Consider the following 11,053-nt stretch of genomic DNA (forward strand, 5'->3'; position numbering starts at 1 on the left):
CTCATCTTTTCATCCGGCATTTTAAATGTTTTGACTGTATAGGCCTGCTGCGTTTTTGAAAGCGCTTCATAAATGCAATTAATAAGTTAAGTTTAGTTAAGTTAAGTTAAGTTATCATTGAATCTCTGTTTCGGCTGGTGAGTGTTGGGAACGGACTTTGGGGTAGGTCTTACTGTTTTATCAAACTTCAGCTTCGGACTCCGGGTCTGTAGCTATATCGGGTGCTCCACGTAGTACGAAGTTTAAAGGCAGTGGAAACTATTGGTAATTACTCAAAATAATTATCAGCATAAAACCTTAATTGGTAACGAGTAATGGGGAGAGGTAGATGGTATAAAACACTGTGAAAAACGGCTCCCTCTGAAGTGACGTAGTTTTCGAGAAAGAAGTAATTTTCCACAAAATTTGATTTCGAGACCTCAAGTTTAGAATTTGAGGTCTCGAAATCAAGCATCTGAAAGCACACAACTTCGTGTGACGAGGGTGTTTTTTTCTTTCATAGTTATTTCGCAACTCCGACGACCAATCGAGCTCAAATTTTCACAGGTTTGTTATTTTATGCATATGTTGAGATACACTAAGTGAGAAGACTGGTCTTTGACAATTACCAATAGTGTCCACTGTCTTTAAGGAAACCCAGTAAATACTCCATCAGGAAATTTCTAAAGACTGGGGTTATCCACAAGGAAATTTGTTTACAAAGTCCATTGGAAACATTTAAATGAAGAGACAAAGGAAAAGAACGAAGGAATGCTACAGAAGGATGCATTTTTTGAGAATAAGTGCGTAGGTGTGTTTTCGACTCGGTTGTTATAGCGCCCTCTTTTGAGATATTTCAAGGGCGCCACCAATAGTTACAATTGCTTCGCATTACGGTTACTAGTAAAAACATCAGCATTCCTGTCAACAATAACTTGGTTTTGTTCTCAAGTTCTTGTGCAATTCTTCACCATATAATGCTCGCGTAAAGTAAAGGAAACGGTAGTGCAACTTAATGAGTAAAACTTGTTGTGATCACTGGTGTTGATCTACACTGTATGTAGTAAGAAGCAACACAAAAGTCATGACAGAATAGATCGAGTGAGACTGTGACGGTGAGTGTAGACTGTGTATGTAGAGAGTTGCAGTGGAGCTCGAGCGTTATTCGTTGCCATTGATGGATGGTGAAGTTTCTGTGATGATGATTTGATAGATCGTGAATCTTTCCCAAAGTTTTAATAATGCAATGAATGATGGATCAGCAAGCCAGTCAGGACTCCACAACAAGGACAAGGGAGAAAACAGGTGAGTCAGGCCTACTCCGTCCTAGTCCTAGTCCTACCAACCTAGCCCACCTGTGACCTTGTTGAGCTGTAAAATAAATGGCTCCGCTTTTATTTTTAACATCATCGGTCTCATCACTGTCGCCATTACGACAGTGATCAGACCGATGTTAAAAGCGCGAACGGAGCCATTTACAGCTCAACAAGGTGGGCTAGCCTACTCTAGGGAATAGAACTATTTTGGTTTCGTCTGGCTATTGTCTCCCATAACCTCATAGGCTAGGTTTTTAATATCTCTCACGCGTTAAACGATGATGGTTCAATCATTGTTCAATGAATTTTGGAATAAAAAATCTCTCTTTATTTTTATTTTAATCTCGCCAAAATATGAGGCTCTATGTGTCCTTTGATATCTCAATGTCCAAGGGGCAACCAGAGAACCCACTCCGCAATCTCAACATTTTTTAAAAGTTATAAATTCTTACCGTAATTCAGTCCCCAAATACTCCGTTTTACCACTACACTACAAATGCTGATTGTCCCCGAACGCATTTAACGCGTGAGAGATATAAACCTATGAGGTTACGGGAGACGATAGCCGGACGAAACGGAAATAGTTCTAGGAGTACTAAGTTAGGATGTCGATCGTACTCATCAATCGCGAGTGATTATTGATCTTATAATGATGCATGATGATGATGAGGTAAAAAATGTGTTTTCATATTGCAATGGGGATCCTTGCAATGTGCCTACAGCTACAAATTTCAATACAGTCCTGACTGTATAAACTTAAACGGAGGCCATTACCTCTGGTCTTGGCTTTGTTGATGCCACACTAAAAGTAAAAGTTTCCCATCCCGTAGGCTAGCAACCCAGTTACTCTGGGGCACTGTACTCGTTTTTTTCGAAATCTTTTGGGAACCAGACGTCTTGTTCCCAGACGCGTGTCCATATTATGTTTTGTACACTAAGCATGGTTGGGTGTTTTTTTCTTTCTAGGATGAACGTGTGCAGATATTGTCCGCGTTTGTCCTGGGGAAAAAAAATAATATGCGCACGCTTGTCACGTGTCGTGACTTCGCGATACGTTCGGCAGAGTTTGGGGACAATCAGCATTTGTAGTGTAGTGGTAAAACGGAGTAGTTGGGGACTGAATTACGGTAAGAATTTATCATTTTAAACAACTTTTGAGATTGCGGAGTTGATTTTCTGTTGCCAACATGGCCAATGAGAGTTCAAAGGACACATAGAGCAAGTTTTGGCGAGATAAAAAAAAGTAAATAAAGGAGATTTGCGTTTCCAAAATTCAATGAACCAGTATCGTGAATGTCGTAAGGGATATAAACCTATGAGGTTACGGGAGACTATAGCGGACGAAACCGGAATAGTTCTAGGAGTAGGGCGCTAGTACGTCGGAGAATGTCAAAATTTTGAAAAAAAGAGTACATTGCCCCAGTAACTGGGTCTAGTTTATGGCAGTTAACTTTCTTATGTTTAAATCCTATTTATAGATTTATTAACAGGAACGTGTGTCACCAAGCAGATATTGAAAACAAGAAGTGGAGAATTCGATATTGAAAGTATCCACAGCCTACACCTGAGAGAAATGGGTTAGTTTCTATTCTTCAGTATTTCCTTGTACAGTTTTGATTTCCTGATCAATTGTGAAGTGTAAGTGTACACTGGCGCTTCAACATTATTACCCCTGGTCACTGGGCCTAAACTATCTCAGCTCCCTGGGGAGTATACCTTGTTCAAGACATAGAATCACTTTATTATCAGTTTCTGTCTTCTTTAAAGGCAGTGGACACTATTGGTAATTACTCAAAATAATTATCATCATAAAACATTTCTTGATTACGAGTAATGGGGAAAGGTTGATGGTATAAAACATTGTGAGAAACAGCTCCCTCTGAAGTGACGTAGTTTTCGAGAAAGAAGTAATTTTTCATGAATTTTATTTCGTGACCTCAAGTTCAGAATTTGAGGTCTCCAAATCAAGCATCAGAAAGCACACAACTTCGTGTGACAATGGTGTTTTTTCTTTCATTATTATCTCGCAACCGATTGAGCTCAAATTTTCACAGGTTTGTTATTTTATGCATATGTTGAGATACACCAACTGTGAAGACTAGTCTTTGACAATTACCAATAGTGTCCACTGTCTTTAATTTAAATGCAATTTCACCTGTTTTAGAAATGGTTGATCTTGGCATGGTACGTCACATTTATACATTATTTGCTTGATTGTCAATTAAAATAATTATGACTTACTTCTTTTCCAGATATTGATAACCTTGGTTGCATTGGAGACTGCACATACCTAGAACGTCTTGATATCAGCAGAAACGACCTTGTTAACCTTCGACCTTTGACCCCTCTCAAGCAGCTGTCCTATTTGAATATCTCTGCTAATCGCATTACAGATATTGGTAAGTATGAGGTGCCAAGTGGTGATGAGGTTTGTTTGTTTGCCTGTTGGGGGTGTTTGATGGTTGTTTGTTTGTTTTCTGTCAAGGGAACTCGGCAAACACTCATAAGGGGATATAAACACCAAGCTGGCAACAGCCAATCTCACTCATACAAACATTAATTTAAGGTGTTGTGGACAAGTCGTTTATGGTCTGTCGCGTTGAGATAGTCGATTCGCGGTGGTGTTGCGTATGATTCAGGTTTCCCCGATCGGATACTGTTCTCGCGAAATCACTGCTCTCGCGCGATCTGCTTGCTGCCAACTTCTACAAATGGGACAGTAGTTGTGAGAGCAGTAATCTCGCGGAGCCAGCAGTTTCGCGAGGGAGTCAGAACGCTTTCACCGCAACAGACATTTAACGACTTGTCCACAAGTTTAGAGGAGTGGGGGTCTAGAAAAAGTGTACGGTGTTTGTGAAAATGTTGATAATTTGAACAGCCCCCTTAGGACTCTCGGCTTTTATGTTGACAGTGTTGATATCTTAGATTTCAGATCCCTTGAAGGAACTCGTGAATCTTCAAAAGCTTAATGCCTCCAGGAATCTCATTGGCAATAGTCTCCAATCCCTAGCAATCTCAGACTCCTTCTCCAGTCTGATCTTGCATGATGATGCTTGTTGTTTTATATTTCAGATCCCTTGAAGGAACTTGTGAATCTTCATAAGCTCAATGCCTCCGGGAATCTCATTGGCAGTAGCGACAGTCTCCAATCCCTATCAAGCTTAGACTCCTTTACCAGTCTGATCTTGTATGATGATGCTTGTTGTTTTATATTTCAGATCCCTTGAAGGAACTTGTGAATCTTCATAAGCTCAATGCCTCCGGGAATCTCATTGGCAGTAGTGATAGTCTCCAATCTCTTTCAAGCTTAGACTCCTTCTCCAGTCTGATCTTACATGATGATGCTTGTTGTTTTATATTTCAGATCCCTTGAAGGAACTCGTGAATCTTCAAAAGCTCAATGCCTCCGGGAATCTCATTGGAAGTAGCGACAGTCTCCAATCCCTATCAAGCTTAGACTCCTTCTCGAGTCTGATCTTACATGATGATGCTTGTTGTTTTATATTTCAGATCCTTTGAAGGAACTCGTGAATCTTCATAAGCTCAATGCCTGCGGGAATCTCATTGGCAGTAGTGATAGTCTCCAATCCCTATCAAGCTTAGACTCCTTTACCAGTCTGATCTTACATGATGATGCTTGTTATTTTATATTTCAGATCCCTTGAAGGGACTCGTAAATTTTCATAAGCTCAATGCCTCCGGGAATCTCATTGGCAGTAGTGATAGTCTCCAATCCCTATCAAGCTTAGACTCCTTTACCAGTCTGATCTTGTATGATGATGCTTGTTATTTTATATTTCAGATCCCTTGAAGGAACTCGTGAATCTTCAAAAGCTTAATGCCTCCGGGAATCTCATTGGAAGTAGCGACAGTCTCCAATCCCTATCAAGCTTAGACTCCTTCTCCAGTCTGATCTTACATGACGCAGTGACTGATCTGAACAATCCGATATGCCTCAATGCATCTTATAAAGCCAACGTTATGGCCATCCTGCCAAGGTTAACGACCCTCGACGGGGAGAGAGTGACGGGAAAAGGCAGCGAGTTGTATCAACTGTGTAAAAAACTGGATGCCATGTTGGAAGGTATGTGTAGTTATTGTTTTATTTGTTTATATCAACAGCCGTCGATTTCACCAAACTCTTTCTAACTTACATGTAGGATTAATCTTAGGGCTTAGGACAATTTAAGTTTCATAACCATAGGCGTAAGGATGCATTGAACTCGAGATAGGATTAATCCTAGCATTTCATGAAATCAGCTGCAGGCCTCAAAGTAACCAACTGCCGTGGCACCCTGTGCTTTTGCTGCGGTGCCCTGTTCATGGTTCTTGTACAAATTTACTTTTTCCTCATAGAAGTGCCCCTCAAGAGTTCAAAGTTCATGGCCTGCGTCAAGACTGATTGTGACCAAGCGGTCAAGCACAGCGGACTCAAAGTCTGATCAACTTGAGTCAGGTCCCGGTTGTGACACATGTGTCTTTAAGCTTGACGATTATTGCTTCGTCCTGCAGATGGGACATAAAGTGTTGGTCCGTTGTGAAACGAACGTAAAAGAACCCAGTTACACTTATCGCTAAGAGAGGGGGTTTGCCCAGGTGATTCTGGCAATGACTGTTGAGTGAGCCGCTGCACACTGTAAACCCATATAAATTCCAACTTAAATTCAATTCAATTCAATTTTATGTTCAGTTTATTGTCCATAAAATGGAAATTTGCTTTTTTGAACATGCTCATAACAGTAAACATATTTGAAAAATTACAGAATTACAAATGGGCCTCATAATTCATTAACTTCAAAACCTGGCGGAAATGGTCTTTTTTGGATAGAATTACATTTCATTTTAAAATGGTAACTATCTGTAACTACATATAGATGAAGCTAAAGAGAGTCCACCTGCCAGAACAGCAGCTGAAGAATCATGGGTCTCTAAAGACTTCTGGCAACTGAAAGCACCAGGGAAGACCGAGGAGACAGGATGGGAGGTGGAGAAACAGTTCCAAGGTAAAATTTCTCGTCCATGTTGGAGTTCTTAAAGGAACACGTTGCCTTGGATCGGACGAGTTGGTCTATAAAAAGCGTGTGAAACTGTTTGTTATGAAATGCATATGGTTAGAAAGATGTTTTAAAAGTAGCATATAATGATCCACACAAGTATTACTCAAAATTGCACGGTTTTCATTTTAGATCGCGAACTAAACATGGTAGGCCTGTGGGAGTCAAAAATTTGACTCCCATAAATGGCCGACCGTGTTAGTCGACGAGGTAAAAAGAAAACCATGCAATTTCGGGGCATATTTGTGTAGATCATTGTATTCTACTTTTACAACATCTTTCTAACCATATCGATTTTATAACAATTGGTTACAGAACGCTTTTCAAAGACCAACCCGACCGATCCAAGGCAACGTGTTCCTTTAAAGAAAATGAAGATGACAAGTGGCAAAATTCTCACGAGTGGGCAAAAGGGCCAAAAGCAAATATATCACAGTTTGATATGGTAGAAAGTCTAGAGTTGTAAGTCCTCTGTTCTGTTTTTTTTTTATTGACATTTGAGTCCTTGTCCATCCTAGACATTGGCAGTGTGCTCTTCATATCAGCAAAATGTTAGTGTTGTAGAAACAGCACTCCTGACGATGACTAGAGCAAGCTAGTCGAAACGCTGAGACCAATTTAAGAACTGACTCCCCATGATCATATAAGCTTAAGTAGTAGTCCCATCCTATTTTCTATACCATCTGCCCGGGTAATAGTTTAAAAAGCTGGACAGTTCTTTTCAGAACTGAGAAGTTTCCCGAACCCCCAAACATCTACCTCGTGGTAGTAGAATAAAGAACAAACTCTATCTGGCAAGTAGATACACACATGGTGTTACCACAAACCAAATATATATTGTAGACACAGATAAAAGTGTTGTGCACAGCCACAATCTTGGGTACACGCGTGTCCATTTTATGAACAACAGTCAATTAATAATCACTGTGTTAGTGATGAAGAAAAAAAACCTTGAGTTTGACAAATACAAGATCTGCAAAGAGTTACTCATTATTTATCTGTTGTTCATGTGTTGTCTTTGTCTTTGTAACAAAAAATGTATCCATGATTGTGGCTGAGCATTTGTCATAGACACTCACTGAAAGATATGACCTTTTATTTTTTTTTTATAAGTAGGCAGGCTCTATTCAAATTATTTACTCTTTTTCAATTTTTTTTTTCTTCAGATATCTTAAAAAGCTGCCGAGACTTGGAACTTGATGCTTCCAGGAGTCTGACGAACGAACCAGAAAAATCAACTATTTGAAGTTATGACTTCTCAGCATTAAAAAGAGAAAAATCATTCCAGTTCGTCAGATTTCATTCCCACCACAAAACAGCTGAAACAGTTAGCCGCCTTTTCACAAAGAAGCAAATCTGTGCCACAGCCAAAAAATTCCTTGTTTAGAGAAAATTGTTTGGTTTTTTTTAAGTGGGAATGTGCAGAATTTAGCAGACAAAAGTCATTCCAGTTCTTTAGCTTTCATTCCAACCATCAACCACAAAAAACATTTTTGCCACCGTTTTTACTATGTGGCAAATGTACTTAAAGGCAGTGGACACTATTGGTATAGACTAGCCTTCACAGTTGATGTGTCTCAACATATGCATAAAATAACAAACCTGTGAACATTTGAGCTCAATTGGCTGTCGAAGTTGTGAGATAATAATAAAAGAAAAAAAAACCTTGTCACACGAAGTTGTGTGCTTTCAGATGCTTGATTTTGAGACCTCAAATTCTAAATCTGAGGTCTCAAAATCAAATTCGTGGAAAATTTCTTCTTTCTCGAAAACTACGTTACTTCAGAGGGAGCCGTTTCTCAGAATGTTTTATACGACCAACCTCTCCCCATTGCTTGTTACCAAGTAAGTTTTTATGGTAATAATTATTTTGAGTAACTACCAATAGTGTCCACAGCCTTTTAGAAGAGAAAAATCATTCCTGCTCTTCGGATTTCATTCCCCCACAAAAAAAGCTTAAACAGCTTGTCACTGTTTTCACAGTGTGGATAATCTGTGCCATAGTCAAAATTCTGTGTTTGGCGAAAATTGCTTCCTTTTTAAAGTGGTATGTTCAACTGCAACATTTAGCAGAGAAAAGTCATTCAAGTTCTTCAGCTTTCATTCCAACCATCAACCACAAAACAGGTGAAATAGTTCACCGCCGTTTGCACTCTGTGGCTATTCTACTTAAATGCTTTCTTACAGCCCTTTCATACCACAGAGTGCTTTCAGACTTTTTTGGTTAACTTGCACACAAAAAGACTTAAAAAAAACTGTAGTAGCAACATCGTCCCATTCCTTGAAAAGTGAAAGAAGTGCTACACAATTTTGCATCATTAGAATTATTTGTATATATTGATTTATTGATTGAAATTTTTAAGAAGTGTATTTAGTTTTAGTTTTCAATGGTCTAGTTTTACCATTACAGCAATTTTGAAATATGAAATTTTTAGATTTGATTGCCAAATTAGTTTGTGATTTTTTTACTTGATTTGTTTTGTTCTTGCAATGAATTTTTTTCTTTATAAATAGAAGCAATTTGATTGCATTTGCTTAAAATTTGTTTTAATGTTTTCAGAAAAAAATTATATTTAATTAAAATCGTACAGGGTAATCAGATTGCAAGCTGTTAATGATTTATTTCAATGATGTTTTCATCACAACTATTTATTTTTTCAAACAGAATGAAATTTTTCATCTTTTACTTTCTCTGAATCCAGCTCTTTTCCAGCAAAGTCAATTTTGTTTGTAGGCCATACAAACCCACACACAGCTCTATGCTGCAGTCACTGTGTGGACACGCCTTTATTCTGTACACATAAGGAACATTTCTCTACACTCTAAATAACAGTGTGGACGTATGTAAGTCCCCATAGTGTTTCAAGTCACTGTGTGGACACTCCTTTATTCTGTACACATAAGGAACATTCATCTACACTGTAAATAACAGTGTGGACGTATGTAAGTCCCCATAGTGTTTCAAGTCACTGTGTTGACACTCGTTTATTCTGTACACATAAGGAACATTCTTCAACACTGTTAATAACACTGTGTGGACATGTGTGTAAGTCCACATAGTGTTTCAAGTCCCTACATTATGTGGTGGACTTCTTTTGTTCTCAAGTCCACACTTCATGTAGTGTTGAAACACAAAATATAGGATCTTAATTTTAGATTTGTTTAATCTCTTTAATTTGTTTGGGGTGCTGTGGGATTGTTATAATGGAGAACAATTGAATTCCAGTATCTCATATTATCAGGGGGCTCAAATGTACCACAGCTGCTCATTTATCTTGTATTACTTTACTTGGGGAGGTAGTGGGGGGGGGGGGGGGTTGTAAAACAAAGGTGTATGCAATCTCTATTTTTTAAAGGTGGTATGGCTTTCAAGAAGGTAATTTTCAGTAATCTTTTATCATATTCACCAATAGATGTGCAGAAAAATTCACTATTCCACATTTGTCAAGGATTTTATTATGCTTTTAAAACTGTTTGCTTTTTCCAGATTTTGTACCTTGTATTTTGACCTCTAGCTTTGTCTAAGTTTTTATGTGTTTGTTTGAATGTCTGTTTTGTGATGACTTTTGCATTTTTTTATTTTTATTTTTTTATTTTTTCTGAGTAGTATTGGGTTAATTTCTAATTTCTGGCTGGTCCAGATTCTTTGGTTTTCTTTGTTATAATATACCTATTGTTTATGAAAGTCATATTCGTATTTCCCTGTGATCACTACCAACAATGTTTTGTGTTTTTAGACCGAAATAAATAAAATAACTAAATTTATGAAACATTGTACTCGAGTCATTTCTTTTTAAAGCAATCCATGTGGGTGTGGAAAACAGTAAGTAATGCTCGACCACTAGAGGGCGCTATGGGCTACTATTGGAGTCAACAAATAATCTTGTGTCAAAAACTAGCATGCATCATGAAGGAGGTTTAAGAAAGTCATCTCCAAGAAGAAATGGAAATGAAAGTCGTACAATCTTAAGAATAATTTTCAGATTCACCAAACAAAAGTAAGGTTTTTGTGAGATTTTGCATGGGTTTATTAGTACATAAATATAAAGGCTCACCTTGTGTAACTCGCCATATTGGAAGATAAGGAATCACATGTCTCAACCCTTGAGGGCGCTATTTATACAATGAAAGTGGCAATAGACCTTATCGCAATTACCAATGCGCAAGCGCAGACTGTTGAATGAGGTGCATTGTGGGATATATATGGATCAAATTTGGATACCAGCAAGACCACAATGCACCTAATTCCAAGCTTTACGCGCGCGCCCCGGTATTTGCGAAAAGGTCTTGTGCATATAGGATTAAAGGGGCACATCTTACAGTTTTTTTTAGTTTTTTTATATTTGGTTCCCTGCAAATATTCGCTCCAACCAAAATAATGTTTTGATTTCCACAAACTATAACTTTATTGTCCTTTAACGGCCTCTAGTAATGTATAGTGGGAATCCCTGTTGTATTTTAGACCATTTCAGCAAGCTATTTTTTATTTTGTTATTTGTTCATTGATAGCAATAGTCTTTGTCTGAATAATTGCGTCCAGTGCACTATTCAGCCCGAGTTCCCCACTTTGCCCTTTAGGCGCTCAATATCTTTGAATCATTTGGTTTACTCGGTGCGCCATACCACCATCAGTCAGCCGGTCTTTTTGTGGTGCGCGCATGTGTGACAACTCGACCGCAGGAGGAAAGCAGCTTGCAAGAGGCT

General features: G+C 38.5%; 1 protein-coding gene across 2 annotated transcripts; it reads left to right on the forward strand.

Annotated features, from left to right (window-relative positions):
• Positions 1–572: 572 nt before the first annotated feature.
• Positions 573–7,941, forward strand: LOC117295794 (leucine-rich repeat-containing protein 61-like). Of its 2 annotated transcripts, XM_033778552.1 has the most exons (7): positions 573–1,284; positions 2,774–2,872; positions 3,548–3,694; positions 4,660–4,756; positions 5,195–5,379; positions 6,170–6,298; positions 7,516–7,941. In XM_033778552.1, the coding sequence occupies exons 1-7, from the start codon at positions 1,230–1,232 to the stop codon at positions 7,593–7,595; spliced, it is 792 nt and encodes a 263-aa protein (XP_033634443.1). In that variant the 5' UTR covers positions 573–1,229; the 3' UTR covers positions 7,596–7,941. The 2 variants fall into 2 exon arrangements, with proteins under 2 accessions (XP_033634443.1, XP_033634444.1); XM_033778553.1 differs by lacking the exon at positions 4,660–4,756 and having other exon boundaries at positions 5,098–5,379.
• The last annotated feature ends 3,112 nt before the right edge of the window (positions 7,942–11,053 follow it).

Source organism: Asterias rubens, chromosome 10, assembly GCF_902459465.1.
Source record: "Asterias rubens chromosome 10, eAstRub1.3, whole genome shotgun sequence".
Taxonomy (NCBI): Eukaryota; Metazoa; Echinodermata; class Asteroidea; order Forcipulatida; family Asteriidae; genus Asterias; species Asterias rubens.